The 18,198-nt window shown below is 38.9% G+C and overlaps 1 protein-coding gene across 1 annotated transcript in view; it reads left to right on the top strand.

Moving 5' to 3' along the window:
- Positions 1-201: 201 nt before the first annotated feature.
- Positions 202-18,198, top strand: part of papss1 (3'-phosphoadenosine 5'-phosphosulfate synthase 1) — a 35,618-nt gene continuing 17,621 nt past the window's right edge. Inside the window, exons 1-8 of the mRNA XM_036574970.1 lie at positions 202-397; positions 3,110-3,224; positions 6,743-6,978; positions 8,162-8,300; positions 10,064-10,182; positions 11,589-11,702; positions 12,407-12,518; positions 15,337-15,542. Coding sequence (XP_036430863.1) covers positions 338-397; positions 3,110-3,224; positions 6,743-6,978; positions 8,162-8,300; positions 10,064-10,182; positions 11,589-11,702; positions 12,407-12,518; positions 15,337-15,542 — 1,101 coding nt within the window. The 5' untranslated portion in view covers positions 202-337. The remainder of the gene's footprint in view (positions 398-3,109; positions 3,225-6,742; positions 6,979-8,161; positions 8,301-10,063; positions 10,183-11,588; positions 11,703-12,406; positions 12,519-15,336; positions 15,543-18,198) is intronic.

The following is an 18,198-nucleotide window of genomic DNA, read 5'->3' as shown; positions in this document are numbered from 1 at the left end:
TCTCGAATAATATTATTAAAAACTAATAAAATAACTCATCGCATTCACTTTGTATAGAAGAGCATCAGCTTTCGTTACATCACGGTTTGGATGATTTTGGTTAACTCAGAGCTACATTGAAAAGTATTCAGCTCTGTAGTGTCCCCCTCTGTCACTAGGTGGCAGCAGCGTGAAGATGAGCTCTCATCATTTCCTGTGACGCAGAAGCTAAAGCTTCTCATTCTGCCCGAACTGGCTTCAACCATCTATTCATAACAGCCGGTTCGACAAAGTGTTTCACTCCGCAGAGCTGCTCGTTTTTTAGAACTACGTACGTCGCTTCATAAAACTAACGGACATGGAGACTTCTGGAAACTCTCACAAGAAGCAGAAGCTGAGCAACGCTCCCGAGAGCTGGGTGAGTGTCCGTTAGCCAGCCGGCTAGCAGAGCAGAGCAGAGCAGAGCAGCCTGTGAGGATGTGGCTGCTCAGAGTGAGGCCGGCTGCTGTCTGATAAACCCCGCTGAGCGGTACAGAGACTTACACGTAGCTGCTCATGGCTGACTTTACGTAGACTTCAGTTCCCCTGCTCATACCCTACTTTACTCAGACTTAGGTAGACAGTTTTCTCACGCTAAGAGCTGACGACACACTGAGATCAGAAACGGGGAGATTCTGTACTAACTTGAATCCCACCGGGTGGTCTGGGTCCACCCACAAACATTTCACATTCACACACTTTATTCTCTCTTTATTCTCATTTTTATGCCTTTTATGTTTTCAGATAAAAAAAACACAACATCAAATGCATTTATTGTTAAACATATATTTACTACTAAAACAAAAAGTATGTGTAGTGATGTGTAACGGTCTTTATTCTTGAACATCGGTCTGCTTCAGGGGGTTTCAGATGGGCGTGTCCGGCTTGTTAAGGGGCGGGGCCGCTTTGCTGCATGTTTGTGGTTGTTTGCAAACAGCAAAATCAAAAGCTTCATAGTACTTTATATTCGCTACCAAAAGGTATAATTTCATTGTCAGTCACTCTTTATCCCTCAGAATTAAACAGCTTTTGCGACTGTTACTTTAAAACTTGTTATATGTAAATGGTCGCTGTTCTGATTCTCTGTTTTGTGCCTCACTGCAAAAGCAGTCCACCCTGAAACGTTCCTTAGATTTACAATGTGAAAAAGTGAAGCTTACACTGCTGTAGGCTGAGTAGGTGGATGTATGTAAATGTGTTGATTTTCATGATATGAACCGATGGAATCAGAACTGGCCATTTTTGCATCATGGTTTCCATATCTGAGTAGGTTTGTACTTTAGTTTGTGCATAAAGTCTTTTACTAAATCTTAGTTAACACTAGTTAGGTTCAAACTGTCATTTTAAGAAACTATACACTGATGCTGTTGGCAGAGATTGTTCTTATTGTCATCACTTACATGGCTGTATTTGATGATCCAAGCTATGGTTTTCCTTTGTGGATCACATTGTCATTATCTGGTTGTGATAACGAAAAAAAAAAAACAACAACATTGAGATTTGGTCTTTTAATTACCAGGTTTTGCAGGTGACATTTTAAATCCTAGGCTTCATCACATAAGTAAGATTTGTAAGTCAGGTTTTTTAAGTTCTGTGATATCGCAAGAGTGCAATGACGCTGTGTGATAGGATTCTTGCTAAAAATAAGCTCACAAGCTCAGCAATACATGTCCCCCTGCCTTAATAACAAAGCCAATTTAATCAGGTGGTGATTACACCACTCTCTTGAGAGAGCTCCTGTCGATTCTAGCCCACTCTTCCATAAACTGGGTGCACAGTTTAGCCATGTCTGCCTTTTCAGCAGGTCACCTGCTGTTCCGGATTGAGAATTGAAATTGAGATCTGGTGATTTTGCTGGTCAGTGACAATGTTCCTGTGATCCATCATGTCTTTTGAATGCTTCACATACAGACACACTACAGTCGACATCCTGGAATGTGGGAGCGTCAATTTTGTGTTCTTCTTGGACATGAAGCGCAGAGTTAGTGGAAGTGTGGGTTCAAATGAACAGGAAGAATAATGCAGTCCTTACCTGACAGGATTGATACTGTTAGTAAGGCAATTGGATGCGTAATAAAGAAAATTAAGAAATGATTCCACTAAAGCTCAAGGATCGATGCATCCAGCAAACCAGGTTTATATTTCTTTTTCAGTTTACAGCGAACTCCATGAAAATTAGGTTGATGGTAAACATGAATGAAAATCAGAAGATTGTGCACTTTCGTGCGTGGACACTTAGCAGGCAAGTCTGAGAAGATGATGACAGTGAGCATGTTTGCCTGTCACTGCTGGAGTTCGGCTCCACTGATCTAATGGACTTGTTTACATCTTAAGTGTTGGTACAGGGAAGAATCGGAAGTTTAATATTATCTAGTAAAATAATTTAAAGGGAATTACTTTTAAAGATTAATTTTCACAGTGTATAGCAAGAGTAATTGTTAATTCCTGTTTTGAAAAGAGTGTATGTGATTTTACGTGTGTGTGTGTATACACACACACACACACACACACACACACACACGTAAAATCACACACACACAGGGAGATTCACTTGAAAGAGGCCCTGAATATTCTGTAATAACTCTTGCTAAGATTAATCAATCTGAACAAAACAACGTGCAATGTGCTCCTTAGTATATGGAGCTTTGAACAAGCCGGGACGCCCTTGCGTCGGAGAGATGAGGTAGGCACCGGACAGCCGTCCTGACGTTCTGGGTGCATACCCCCGTACCCCTTCATGTGTCTGCCAGAAAACGGAGATCAGTTCCAGCATTGCATGTATATATATATATATATATATATATGTGTATCTTGGCGTATGTGTAATTGATTGCATTACATGCGATGCTGGAAGTGATCTAAAATTACTTGGACAAAAAGTCTGGTTCCATTGACTTACATTAAAAGTAAAGTATGTTTTTTCCTTGTCCTGTAAAGTTAATAATTTGGAGATTTATTCCGACAACAGCGATATATTGTTGTATCTAATTTATTTTTTAATTATGCTGAACTTTGCTTGAGTTTAATCACAGAAATATTGTCCGCTGTACAGATGTAGTTTTAAATGTTTTAATGATTGTATCTTTTCTAGGGAATGCAAAGAGCCACTAACGTCACTTATCAAGCCCATCATGTGAGCCGAAACAAACGTGGACAGGCAGTCGGCACAAGAGGGGGTTTCCGCGGTTGCACCGTTTGGCTAACAGGTACAGTTTGACAATCTTTGAACTGAAAAGACACTGGTTTCTGTCTTAGAAGATGCATAAAGGTGTCGTAGAAATGTCCTATAAGCAGTACATGTTTCAGTGGTGATGCAATGAAAAGTAAAGTAAAATAAATATTGAGAGAATGAAGAGAATGAACTGGTTGCTTTTGTTTCATAGTTGTCATATTGAATAACATTCAAATGAAGAAGATCATCTAGAAATTAAAGCTGAAATTCTGTAATTTAGCTTCGTATTAATCTTTTCAGTCATGTACATCATATAACTAGTTGCTATGTTTCCGCAGTTGACTGCTTGCAATATTCTGCCAAGTCCTGCCTCTTTTATTTATAGTTGCACTGTCAGCTCAAGCTTCCTGGCATCTGCAATTCTTGTGCTAACGGACTAAAACTTGGTAGGAAACTTTAGAACCACACAGACGAGAACCTCTGAAAAAATTTTATTATTCAAAAAATGTTTTATAAGGGATGCAGGTTTCTGAAAATCCAATGTATGTTAATCAAACCAAAGAGGCTTTTTTAAGCCCCTGGGCTTTAATGCGGCAGGCTTTCATGTCTAACTAGGAGCATGTCTGATCTAAAAATCCTGACCCTTCAGTGCTAAAAGTAGAGATGAAACGATATTAAAATTTCATATCACGATTATCATGACCAAAATTATCACGATTATCGGTATTATCGCGATATTGTTCAAATGTGTTGAAAAGTAAAATAAATTAAAAAATAAATACTGATACACAAACTGAAACTCGTTTCACCAACTTTTATATTAACACAAATAGAATTGGCAGCAATATGCACTTTTTGTTTGCATAAACATAAAAAAATAAGGTCAATACATTTTTAGTATTACTTTTGTATTACAATACTTGTAATACTCTGTAAACAAAAGAATAGCAAATGTATTATTATTACTGTTATTATTATTACTGTTATTATTCTTATTATTACTGTTGTAATTATTGTTATTATTATTATTATTATTAGTGTTATTATCATTATTATTATTATTATTATTAATATTAATAATAATAATCACTATAACTAGGGATTTCCCTGCATAGAGAATTAAATCTCGACCAACTCTGAGGTGGGTCTTAATGGAAAATTACTACTTCTAAGAAGTGCTGCACTCGGGGGGTTTCTGTCCGAACTGCAACTGCAGCATTATTGTGCCGTTGTGGCGCTGAACCCCTAATCAACACAGTGCACCAGGAAAAACAGCCAAAATCACAGAGGAATTGCGTGACCACGCTGTGAGCTGCAGACAGTGTAGAACTCACACAGCGCGTCTCCACCTGTGGAGCTGCTTCTCTGAAAGCATTTTAAAACCAAAACATAACTTACAATTAATGCGCATCTGAGCTGCGGCAGCAACACTCCTAAAGTTTAATCTCTGAAACTGCTTTTCCTAAAAGCAGCACAGCGTTTACTCGCGCAAGGTCCCGTCTCAAAGCACACTATCTTCCCTATGTAGTGCACTTCGTGGATCATGAAATAGCAAATCCTTCACCCAAAGAGTGCAGGAAATGTTCGACTAAGTCATCTATAATCAACATTAACAACAGGTTACAAATTCCCTATTTAAAACTCAACTGCTTGTTAATGATGATCGTGTTTGAACAGTAGTGCACTACGTAGGGGACATTGAGTGATTTGAGACGGTGTTATTCTCTTCTCAGACAGTAAACACTGCAAGCGAGACGAGAAAGGGGAGCTGTGCAGATTGAACTTCTGCAGCGTCTCGTTAACTCAGAGCTCATTTTGGAGACTCTGCTCCACAGAAATGTGTTAAAAGCTTTAGTATCGATTCACAGTTTTTTTTTTTACTCAGAGCTTCATTTTATATTATTAACGAACCATAAACATAAGTTAAACCACACAAACCATGACATTTCTTCTATTTCGAAGTCCCCACAGACTTCTCCGTTAAAGTTAACCTTGCATTCTTGCACGTAGCGGGTGGTGGTCGCGAAGATGACTCATAGGGTTTGATGTGTTGCCCCCTTTCGCCTCTATTTTCTTTCGGCCTGTTCTGCAGACAGAGTGGTCATCTTCAATTAGCTTTCCTTCTGCACCGTTATAAACCCAAAACATGACCAAACGTCAGACTTGGTCTTCTTAGAAGGCTGAAATATCTCAGAATCTCCGAGTTTTTCACACCGCGGTAATCGACCGCGGTTTTAACGATACTTTAAAGTTCAAACGGTACTACTAACCGTCATTAATTTTACCGTGGTTTACCGTGAAACCGGTAACCGTTTCAACTCTAGCTAAAAGTAACACAGGAGTTAGTCTGAGCAACTAAGGAGATGAAAAAATTGAACATTAGAAATGATGTCAAGTGTACAAATGTATTAATATTTATCTTTACACAGAACGGTTTTAATTGCAAATGCAGGTGCTGTACAGTCCTGTTTAGTCTGACTAATCTTTATCAAGCCAACCTTAACTGTCAGGAGCTAAGCAGCAGAAAAGCTAATTAATTTGAACGTCCTTCTATAACATTATTTGTAGTGAGACACCATATTAAAAAGTGTATTAAATACTGTAAACTGAAGTTTAGCTTACACTATAGACAGTATAATTCTGCTAATAGTTTGATATAGAACTGTGAATGTGGTCCTCCACAGAGTCTAATAAGAGACTAATTTACTACTGTCACTGTTCTGTTGGCAGATTTTTTCTGAGGCATTTTGACAAAGTTTTTTTCCTTTGCTTGACAGAGAAAGTAGTATTTAGAAGATATTTTGCTTGGCTGATTAAAGGAAAATGAAAAATAAATAAATAAAAGAAGTGAACTTCTGAGACTAGTGTAGACTTGTGTGTTTGATTCATTTTTTTATGTATATGATCAAAACGCAGCAACCATGCACTGAGTAAGTTAACGCTGCATTTTAATTACAGCGAGCCGAGTCACTTTCCTCACCAACTGTTGACCGCGTGTCGCTAAAACGCAGCTTGATTTGTGCAGAAGAAAAGTGTATGCAGAGTTGCGGGCTGGTTCTGTGCCACAAAGCAGCCTAATATTGTTTTATGAGCTTAAAAAAATTAATTCAACATTATAATGTCCCGCATTTGAATGTATTGGAATATTGAATACGTCAGATGCTATAGGCATGACTCAGTCAGTTGCTGCACCACATATCGGCAGTTTGATTTGTTGCCACTATGCTCATTTACATGAAGTTTGTTGTCCAGAAGGAGACAGCAGAGAGAGCAGGGAATGCATTAATGGGGTGATATATCAGATATATATGTGTATATCGATATCTTTTGCCTCCTTATAGCAAATTATACAATTTTCAGTTTGATGCAAATTATCCATAAAAACTAATAAAAAATTATATTCAACTCATTAAGGATGTTATGCCTAGCAGATGACTTGAATCAGGTGCTTCAGCCATGCATTTGAGCCTGCAACACTGTAACACTGTTAAAGCAGCACTGCTGCTTTTCATTGCAACAGTAGGTAAAGCACTGTCTCCCTGTGTTCTGCAGGCTTGTCTGGTGCAGGGAAGACAACAGTGAGCATGGCTCTGGAGGAGCACTTGGTGTGCCACGGTATTCCATGCTACACTCTGGACGGGGACAACATCAGACAGGGCCTAAACAAAAACCTGGGCTTCAGTCCTGAAGACCGCGAGGAGAACATCCGCCGCATCGCTGAGGTGGCAAAGCTCTTCGCTGACGCTGGCCTCGTGTGCATCGCAAGCTTCATATCCCCTTACAGCCGGGTGAGAGAGTGCTTGTGTGTGTTTTCACAACAAAAATGCAATGATATTCTTTTTCTTCAGGAAAACTGGAGGAAAATAGAGGAGTACCTAATAAAATGGCCCTGACCTTTGTAAAATGCTTTTTAGAGAAGCTCCATGTTTCATTTTTTAAACCTGAAGAAGCAAAACCATTTTTTTTGTTTACTGAGTTTAAGGTTAGGGTTAGCTTCAGTACTGGGCTTAGAAAATTCTTATTAGTTACACACTTCTGCACAAAAGCATTAGGCAGCCAAAAAATTGTTTAAAGCTATTTATCTTGGCAGTAAGTGTATTTTTATCTATAAAAACACTATATAATATTAGACTAATAGAAACAAAAATCCTTGCAGTAAAAAGTAGCTTTTTTGTTTTTAAGAAGTTATTGATATGTTATTTAGATGAATTTAGTTAAAAGATCATGGGTTTGATTCCTGATTACTTAGTGAACTCCAGTCATCGTATAGATTTGCAGCACCTGATGTAATTTAATGAAGGCTTGTTCAGTTAAGCTACATATTGAATGATAACTGTTAATACTGGACTTCTTAGAGGAGAGATTTGGACATGATTAAGCTCTCACACACACACACTTAAAAAAATCAAATGACTTTTGCACAGTACTGTATGTACTTGCACTTATATAAATGTGTCTGTCACATATAGTATTATTTCTACGTATAGGTAATTGAATGTATATAATAGAATATAGTATAATAATCATATAATCAGTATGTGTCTGTGTGTATTAATTCATGTGGGATATATGAATGACCCCGTGTCCTGGTTTTGTATAAAACCAAACACTGGTGTGTATGTGTGCCTGTGTTGTGTGTTGTGAGTGAGAGGGATAGGTGAAAAAGCAAGAGTAAATGGATGAATGCTAATTTGGTATCTGTCAAGGCAGAGGCACGATAAAAGGCGGCGTTTATGAAGGTGAAGCAGCGGGACTGCTTTGTACTATTCTGAGCTCAGCCTGATTTCCCAAAGGTTTCATAGCACAAACAGCATCATTACACGGTGCAGCAAACATTGCTCTTCCACTGTACCAATTAAGATCTTAATAGTATGAACCTGTTGGGAAACTGAGTCATGATTACGCTTTTTTGCCTGATTGTGTTCATGTTGAGCTCTCATTATATTCTTCCATGCTTATTCTCCTGTGTAGGACCGTCTGAATGCCAGGAAGATCCATGAGGCAGCGGGCCTCCCCTTCTTTGAAGTCTTCGTGGACGCCCCGCTGGATGTGTGTGAGCAGAGAGACGTGAAGGGCCTTTACAAAAGAGCCAGAGCTGGAGAGATCAGAGGTGAGGCACTAGAAGATCTGTTTTGTGTAGTGCTTTGCATAGTGCTTTGTATTACACTGTCCAACTCTACATTAAAAACCTTGGATTCTTATTGGAGTGAGTTTAGTTAGTACTAGGCAATAAATGAACATATACAAAAATATTTTATAAATATAACACTCTTTGAGTGACAGAAATTATATAGATCTTTGTGCTGTTCTCAGTATTATAAATTGCCATTGGAGAATGGGTTTTTACAACACACATGAAAATTTACAAGAGGGGACTTCCAAGAGGTAGCAAAAACATATTTATAAAAATAAAGTATAATAAAAGACTGACAAATAATGCGAAAAATAATTATGTAACATATATTTTTGTAGATCATTTATCATCAAATGATTTTTCTATATGTGAAATTAAATAAATAATAATAATAATTATAATGATTTCAGCATTACTATTTTGTAGTAATATTTCTCCCCCAGTTTCTCTCAAAATGTCACCAGGTTCTCATTTGTTCCCCACCAAAATTGGTTTAATTTCCAAATGTAGTTGTGGGTGAAAATGATAAAGGTCCCATTTCATTGAAAACCACATTGGCCTCATATTTTTAAAACAACAAACTTTGATGTATTTTGCAAACATTGTTAAACCTTAAAACATATAATTTGTTGCCTACAATTCAGCCTAGGCTGCTTTTTAAATGAGGTACAATACAGGACAGCCATTCAGAACAGATATCATCAAGACTGATATACATAAATGCTGTAAAAGGGGGGGGTGAGGATTAAAAGTGAGAAAATGCTATAAGTGCAGTAAGATAAAACGTCTACACAAAGGAAATGAAACCAGGGAGGAAATGCGATTTCTGGTGTTAACTTTCTGCACATTAAGATTGCTGAGCATGCTAAAAGCCTTATTTGTACTTAGTCTGCAACAGTACTTGTCAGTGCCATATGTTCCTTAGACTTGAAAGGTGCTTTAATGCCAGATGGCCTTAAATTGTCTTGGTAATCCTTTTTAAATCTGATCTTGGGAAAACTTGCTTAGACTGCCTCAGTTAAGCCTTGAGATAACCTCTTAAACTTTACCCATTTTATTCATTTATTAATATTGGGGATTATTATCCAGTAACAGTACTATGAATTGTTTGGGAACACTAACATGTAATTTATGTAGTCATGAGAGTGAGGAAGGTAAGTCTGGATCTGCTGATGGAGCTTGACACTTTTAGGCAGTGGTCACCAACCCTGCTCCTCGAGATCTGTCTTCCTGCTGACTCTGGTTCCAACCTCAGTCTGCCAGACCTGCTCCAGTTTATTAACTGCCCCATAAGACCTTGATTGGCTGGATCAAATGCATTAGTGTAAGGTTGTGAGGGGACAAGCATGTTAGATACAGGTTGGAACTCTGCAGGAAAGTAGATCTCCAGGAAGATGGTTTATTGACCACTGCTTCAAAGGGGTCATAAATAAAACTCTGGTGCTAATAGCTTTTGATAACTGTTGTTTTATCAAACCTTTGGTCCACCACCACTTTATTAAATGAAACAGTAAGGTTGTCACCTTGTGTTTAGAAACACTGTCCACAACCCTCCACTGTGGTTTGTAGCTGCTCTAGAATTCCTTCAATTCAAATTACATTCTAACCCTCTCTAGACATGTTTTGCTTATATTTCTCCAACATCCATCTATCAGTCCTTAAAATGTCCATTACTGGGCAGTTTAGTTAATTCGCTAAGTGGTGCCTGAACTAACAAATTTTTGTGTTGTTGCTGGCAGGCTTCACAGGGATTGACTCAGAATATGAGAAACCCGAGGCTCCGGAGCTGGTGCTGAAGACGGACTCCTGCAGTGTGAATGAGTGCATCCAGCAGCTTCTTGACCTTCTGCAAGAGAGGGTGAGCTCACATGGCCTAATGTTTCTCACATTGGTCAATACTCTACTGCAGAGCGGTGCTCAGACTAGCTCTTGGGACCTTAAGACGGCCTTTTGCTTCAACCTAAATTGCAACACTTAGGGATAGAGCAAAAATGTGAAGCCTCTGAGGATACCTGTGGTCTGATTTAAAAAAAAACAAAAAACTCTGCTCTATAGTATTGACTGTTGCGATATTTAATCAACATGTTGCTATTTCAGCTGTATTGGTATTATTGCACAAGTGCGTGTAGAAGAAACTGGCCTGTTAACCAGTCTGAATTTTTATAGGGGTCGTTGTTTTGATGTCATGAGCTACGTTTCCATCCAGAGGATTCTTTGTGAAATGTGTTTTAATGCTTCAGAAAATAGGGCAATGTAAATTGTCGGTAATGTTTTATGATTGTCAAGAAAATGTTTTTCCATCTTCTTTTGGTGTAAAAATTGTTTATCGATACCTGAAATTTTGCAATAACCTTTACCAGAAACTTTTAAAAAAGCAAACAATCAAAAAAAACAAACAAAAAAGCACATTTATTCATAAATTTAGTGTCATACAGTACATTTCATTAAGTGCAGTATAATACATTACAATGAATACTTAACTCAGTGCTCATTTAAGTGCTGTATAAAGAGATGTGTCTTCAGTCTGCGTTTGAAGACAACGAGAGACTGCTGTTCGGACAGCCAGTATGAGTTCGTTCTACCACCTGGGAATAAAAAATAAAATAAATAAATTTCCTTATCTGTAGGTTATGAAGAAGTCAGGGAAGCAACATACATGAAATTAGAGATGTAAACATGTCAAACACAACGTTCTTTTGGTAAACCCAAGCTTGAGCGATATTATTTATTATTTTTTTTTATTTTATTTATTTATTTTTTTGCTGGAAATGAGTCACTGTGATGGAAACAAGCTTCATTTTATCACTTGCAATTCGTGTGGAAAGTCAATGGAAACATAACTGCTGTTGCTTTTATAGAATGATGAAACACACACAAACCAGCAGCTTGTTGTGCCACAAATTACAACAACCTGTTCTTCACCTTTCATAGTAACATAAATTTTATTGAGAAACACATGCAGAGTACAAGGTTTCACTTTGACCACTAGGGAGAGATATTTACCTTTACATCTAAACTAAAATCTACAACACGGTTTTTGCTGTTACCTTAGGTTCTGTATTTTATGATCTGTCTCATTAGTTTGCTCAAGTTATAGGAACACAGGATGCTGAAAGTGTGATCAGTAATGGTCTGTTAACTGATCCCCAGTGTATTTAGTCATAATTGCATATTTGGCTAGTACTTCTTTGAACAAGTTGTGAAAATATACAGTAACTTGCTTCTGCTCTTAAATACCTCACCTCTTTTCTGAATACTTTTTAGGACATTGTGCCTGTAGATGCTTCTTATGAGGTGAAAGAGCTCTATGTGCCTGAGAACAAGCTGGACTTGGCTAAGGCAGACGCAGAGACTCTGCCTGCTATCGAGATTGGAAAGGTAACAAACTTTTTCTCTGCATTATCGGCAGAAGATTTGAGATTTTTTGAGCATTTTTCTGAAGGTGATGATTTAGCTGCATACATTTTGGAATATCAGAATTGATTGACAGTGATATTCTATGAGGTGTGCACTCATTTTTCATCTTAGTTTTAAAGTAGTCTCTATGACTGTTAGCAGTAAGCAGAGTGTTGTACTAGTCACTTTGATAAGTCGCCAATGCTAGGCTCAAAGCTGTTTGTGCTGGACCGCGAACTGACTTTCTGTCTAACAGCGGATGTGATCCTTTTGCGGACTGGAGCTAAAACGGTCCCAGTGTCTGCTCTATTGATTACAGCTTAAATACAAGTAGGATGTGATGTTTGCAGTTGTGACTGGTCATGGGTAACAGACAAATTTAACCAAACATTATGTCTGTCAGTTTGCTGTTGGACATGTAGTGGGTTCTGTTGTTGGCGGAACTTTTTAGGTTATCTGAATCTTGTGTTTAATTTTAGTTTTTGAGCTGTAGGGCATTCTCTATCTAGCATTTATGGAAAAAAACACAGTAAAGCCGCATATGTAAGATGAATACCAGCTCTTTTAATGGAAATTATAAAAAAAAAAAATCAGCATAATAAAAAAAAAAATACTAGGCTTCATATCCAATAAACAGTGTTGTGAGTGTGTTATTTTACCCTCTACTTTTACTTTTCTCCTTTCAGGTGGACATGCAGTGGGTTCAGGTGCTGGCTGAGGGATGGGCAACTCCACTCAATGGCTTCATGAGGGAGAGAGAGTACCTGCAGTGTCTGCATTTTGACTGCTTGCTTGACGGTAACCTTTTAATTTAACTTTTCGTTTTCAGGGCCTAAAATACAGTAGCCCTTTTTTAGCCCAAACTTCCTTAAATAGTACAGACCGTCATGGCATGGCATTTTTATTTTCCGATACCGATACTGATCTGATAATTCCTATTTAAAAACCTCTATGCTTTAAGATAGATTTTTAATTGAAGCACTTGCTAGAGCATCTAAAAGGCTGCCATGCTCAAAATATTCAATCATTCTACTACCTCATAAGAAGAAACACACATCTAACAATATAAGTGTGTTCTATTTCAGACTAGATTTGTTACAGGATTGGATCAGATATGGCAACTTTGTTTTTTCCCCAACAACGGACACAGGAACTAACCTCTAATCCCCCGTATGCCAGTCATATATGGCCATATACCTCCAAAACTGTCAGAGGGAGGCATTTTGTGCATATGAGTTAACAGCTGTGCATACATTGCTGAATGAACAAGATGATGATTTTGACCAAAATGACAACACTCCAGCACTAGAGGGCGCCATTGATAAGCCATGTACAGTCAGTGAGCCACCGTCATTCAGAGGTTGTCTTGTAGTTGTGGTCAAAGCTCAGGGAATAATGTTACTCTGAGCAAATTGAATTAAATGGAATATAAAAGTGAATTAATACTAAAAACACCAGTCTCAGGTTCTGCTCCTTCAAGCCTGAATCAGGCTGATCTTGCACACCCGGGGCTTTCTCAGTATTACAGAGAGTTAGTCGGCTGAAATAAAAGAGAAGAGCGTGTGCCTTTTTGATTAAGGGAACAGGCAAATACGCTGAGGGGCTTTTTAGGAGGTAATCTGCTCCTCTCGTTTATGGAACTGTGTAATTACAACAATTTCCCACATCGAGTTTGAGTTTCCAAAAAAGAGTCAATTTAGTTTTATTGCTCCATAACGTTGACCCTTCCGCTGTGTGTTGTGTTGCCAAGCGTTCCAGCATGCACACACATACGAACAGTGCTCAGAAATGGTCTTGGGACATTCTGAATACAATTAATATGTTGTTTATTTATGATTTTCCAAAATAAATTAATTAATTTTTTCATTCTTATCCATCAGAAAATTATATGCAGCAGTAACACCCAGGTTTACTAAATGAAACTCTTTATTAATGTAAAACTTAAATAAGGCCGGTAAAAGTATTTAAACATTAGTGGGGTAAACATCTCTTTTGTCTCTTTCCTTTGTGTAGGTTAGTGTTTAGTATTTTATTCAGTATTTTGTTGCCTATCCCTTCTTTTGGATGACAGCTTGAAGTCCTCTAGTCATGGAGTGTATTAGTTTGCACAGCTGATGCTCAGCCAGGCTTGTTGGATTTTCTCTTTTGGATGGCTGAAGTGTGGCAGGTATTGAACACTTCATCTCTTTCCATGACTTACATTTTTTGCACTAGATAATTTTCAAGAATCTGCAATCTTTCTCACAGACTTTTTATTACTAAGAAACAAGACAGTCTCTTTTGAACATAATGTGCGTCTGCGGTTTGGATTAGTGACCCAGTATTTTTTTGAAAGTAAAATTCTGGTTTTGGTGAAGTTTTCTATTTTGCTGTCATTCAGTTGGACTAGAGGTATTCATTAATAATTTATAATACAGTTGAAATAATGTACTTTTGAATATGGTAAAGCACACAAAGAATATGAGCTGAGTGACAATAGTATTGTATATCTATTTTCAGTCAGTCAAGTAGGATTTAAATGTCTGAAAACATGCTTTCCGTAGCTTTTAAGATTTACAAAAGTATTGATATTTGTCCCGCCATCTGTTATTTCTTTTAACAAGTTTTCTTTTGCTGTGCAATGTCAGTTCAGGTCCTGATGAGCTTTCCTCACAAATCATTAACAGCGGTTAAAAGACTTTTGTGCTCTAATTACATCAGTTTTAAGAAAATAAAGATGCATATATTGCTCATTGCCACGGTAACAGTAGCCTTTAGGCCACTTCACATAATTAAGCTTTAGCCATTTTATTATTTTGATACAGAAAAGAAGCGATTTATGGGCTGTTAACACATGATTTATTAAACTTGCAGCAAGATCGAACCATGCCAGCTTACCAGAAAGCATTTTTTTCCCTCTGGGTTATGTTACCACATAACCTACCATGCTGAAATGGGTTGCTGGATAAAGGTGCCGCAGATATCAATTAAGAGAACCCTCAGTCCACCAGGGTAATGAGCTGCCTGGGGTCCATGTTTATGGCTTTTTTTCTGTGTGCGCTGAAAGATACTCTGAAAATGCTCAGATGGTGTGCTGATGGTGGGGGAAAGTGGCTCTTTCCCCATGATAATATCATCAAGTACTGACTATGGCTTTGGGGCCCAGTCAGACATCTAGCTTCATCGTATTGAGAGGTCTTTGCTTGATATTTATGATGTTAGCCTGCTCCTGACCGAGCTGTTGGAAAAGATTGCGCACAGCCAGTGCTTGGATGCTCAGAGGCCTTTGTCTTATGGGAACCAGCTGCTTCAGCTACTTTGTGAAGCACTGAGAGGATTCAAAAAAGGCTGTTTAAAAGTTCGCAGCTCATGTTGGTTCAGTCAAGGTGTAGGAGCCAATGACTCTGCCAGACAGCAATATTAGCGTTTCAGCACTTCATGAAGTCTCATGCAGCCTTCACATTCAGCCCTCAAATAAAGCTATAAGGTTCTCTCCCTCCTCCCCACCTTGTCTCCCCATATATCCGTAACTATACCTGCCTTTGCCTCTTGGGTTTTTTCTTTTTCACAGCATTGGAGCCCACTGTGAGCTGCTGATGTATGTGGCGTGTGTTTGACCTTTGCCCTCTCCCCATAGGAGGGGTTATTAACATGTCGGTGCCGGTGGTCCTGCCCGTCTCGGGCGCAGACAAGGAACGTCTAGACGGCTGCACAGCGGTGGCGCTGGTCTACGGCGGCCGGCGGGTGGCCATCCTGCGCAACCCAGAGTTCTATGAGCACCGAAAAGAGGAGCGCTGCGCACGGCAGTGGGGCACCACCTGCAAGGACCACCCCTACATCAAGGTCAGAGACGTGGAGTCCCAGATTTACGCTAGCATCACTAGATCACCTCACGTGTACCAGTCATGGCTTTGTGCAGGGGGGTATTTCACAAAGCTTGGATTGTCAGTTAGCCAGATAAATGAAGCCTGTCCAGCAGAAAAAGAGAGGTAAGGGATATTCATATTGAACTATCTTCAGTTTTAGTCACCTTAGAGGGAATTCCTGCTTTGTAACATAACCTGTCTAGATAGCCAGTGACGTCAGTTCATAATGGTACACATTTGTTTCTGATTGTGTACTGGTCAGAATATGACGGTTTATGCCATCTTTCACTGCCATTCTCTTTAGCCTTGGGTCGATCATTTTTATTGTTCTATTTTCCGATAGTTATTAAGGGCTGATATTGCCCTAAAATTATTATTCTTTCCTTCTCTGTCGTGCCTTGTGTCTTTTATTCTTAATTTTCCCATTATATAGTAATTCTAATACATGATTAGGTAAAACGTTATAGTAGAAAAGACTGCACTTAATAGTCTTAACAAGACAGAACATTACTGACTAATTAATAACACACATGTATGATTCGAACGCCACTAGGAAAGATCATAACAGAGATTTATGTTCTTTCCAACCAGACAAACACTGCAAGCCACTGGATGTTGACTGTGCCGCATGCTGCCTGTTCTGTGCAAAACGTAACCATTATATATTATTAAGTAACGTTAGAAGCCCAGTTGGTAATTATATAGTAATTATACTACTATTAGGGAAAATCCGAGTTCCAGGGTAAGGCTCTTTGACGCTCACATGAGGTACTTTGTAAATTGATTTGCATCATGATGGTGTTGTTTATTGCAGTAATTCTGTGGATGATGTCAGCTCTGAATAGTGGCCTGCATGAATACTTTTTGAAAAGCTGGTGTCCAGTGAGGGACAAAAATGAAGCATTCACATCCAGACGTCACCAGTTCATGAATATTTCTGCAGTCAGGGCTGCGTCAGCACAGGGCTTATCTGATCAGCTGCCTGCTTGTGCACTACTTTGGTCTCATTCATGAAAAGGTTGCTCTATGCAGTGCGTGTTAGCTGCAGAAGAGCTTGATGATTAGTCTGAATAGCATATCAGATTTACACAATGAGGAGAATGTTTTAATTTATAAATTTTTTTTTTAAACAACCATTGTTCATTACCACAGTGTGGTTACAAACCCAAACCCAGAGCTATCTGTACCCTTGTCTGGTATCTGTGTCCATTTCTCATCACGCAACAGAACAGGAAAGTAGTCAGTGTTCTCTTGTTGTGTAGTACATGATTCCTCATGCAGATCTGTAGGAATGTGGTAGCGCTATGAAAATGGACAAAGGGACAGGCAATAATTAGGCTTTAAGATGCAGCATCAAACTTGTCCAGGCTGATCTGCCATATTTTCATTATTTTCCGTAGTCAGTGACAATGAGAGCTGCTGTAAAGAGATTCACGCTATGTATATATATCTTTTCCTTCTGATAAAAGACATATCCATCATGCCCTCGCTCTTAGCTCTCTCTTCCATGCTCTCTCTGTCTCTCTCACTTTCTCTTGTAATCCTTTTATCCCCCACCTCCTGCATTTCACACACGTTTTGCTTGGATTTCTTGCTCAGCATTCTATTTACACAGTGTTAGGTTAGACCCCTCCCCCCATCCCCCTCTCACCTTCCTCTTCCAAATATATCAGAGTAAATACTGAACAATTGTTTCCATCTGTGAGAACGGACGAGAGGCTCAGGTACACTTTAATGGTTCACAAACCGGCCGGGCCGCTCCAGTCCCCTTTTTAAGTGGGCGCCAGTGGAGGAAAGCTTGCGGACTCTGGAAGGGTCCAGCCCGTCTGCCTCCAACCGCAATGAGGCCATTCGCCCTGACCAATGACAATTGTAAAAATTGCACTTATTGAAAATACGGTAATAGTTAAACCCTATTTATTGCTTTGGCACCATGTGCCTTTGCTGGAGTGGGATGTTCTTTGCATAAAGCACACACATTCAGGTTGGAGGTGATTTAGGCAAAAAGAATTTGGCAGTGCTTTCTCACTGTGTTTCCTGGCTCTTAACCTGTCAGAGAATCTTTAGACGTCTGGCGTAACTCCCTCTGTTCCTGCTTTAATGATAATGATTGCGTGTTAATATCATTTAGATCAGTGGCTCCAAATCCTGTTGCTGGAGTCCCCCTGCACTGGATATTCTGGTGGTTTCCAACTCTAACTCACCTGATTGAGCTAATCGGCTCATTAAGAATCCCCTCCTGAGCTGAGTGGGTGTATCATAACAGGAAAACCCTGAAATGTTAACCAGGGTTAAGAACCACTGATTTAGATAAGTCAGTACGAGGTCGAGTTATAACATTTGACAGTGTTTACTAATCTTTCAGTTGATCCATGTCTCATGCCACTGCTTGAACTTCTGATCCGAATGCAACCCAAGAACATGATGCCCAAACATGACCCTACATCGCACATTTTTGACTGCATCCCAGCAAAATTCCGTTTGAACCTGACTCTAGCCTGGCTATCACCAACAAGACACTGAATTAAACCCCACATTGCTAATTAAAGGACCTCTTATGTTACTATGCGGTGGCAGCAGTCATCAGATCATCACTAGATAAAATCTAAAATATTAATTTAATTAATTATCAG

This window comes from Colossoma macropomum, unplaced genomic scaffold (assembly GCF_904425465.1).
Source record: "Colossoma macropomum unplaced genomic scaffold, Colossoma_macropomum, whole genome shotgun sequence".
Taxonomy (NCBI): Eukaryota; Metazoa; Chordata; class Actinopteri; order Characiformes; family Serrasalmidae; genus Colossoma; species Colossoma macropomum.
The sequence above is the reverse complement of the archived record's forward strand: the minus strand, read 5'-3'. Positions and strand labels throughout refer to the sequence as shown.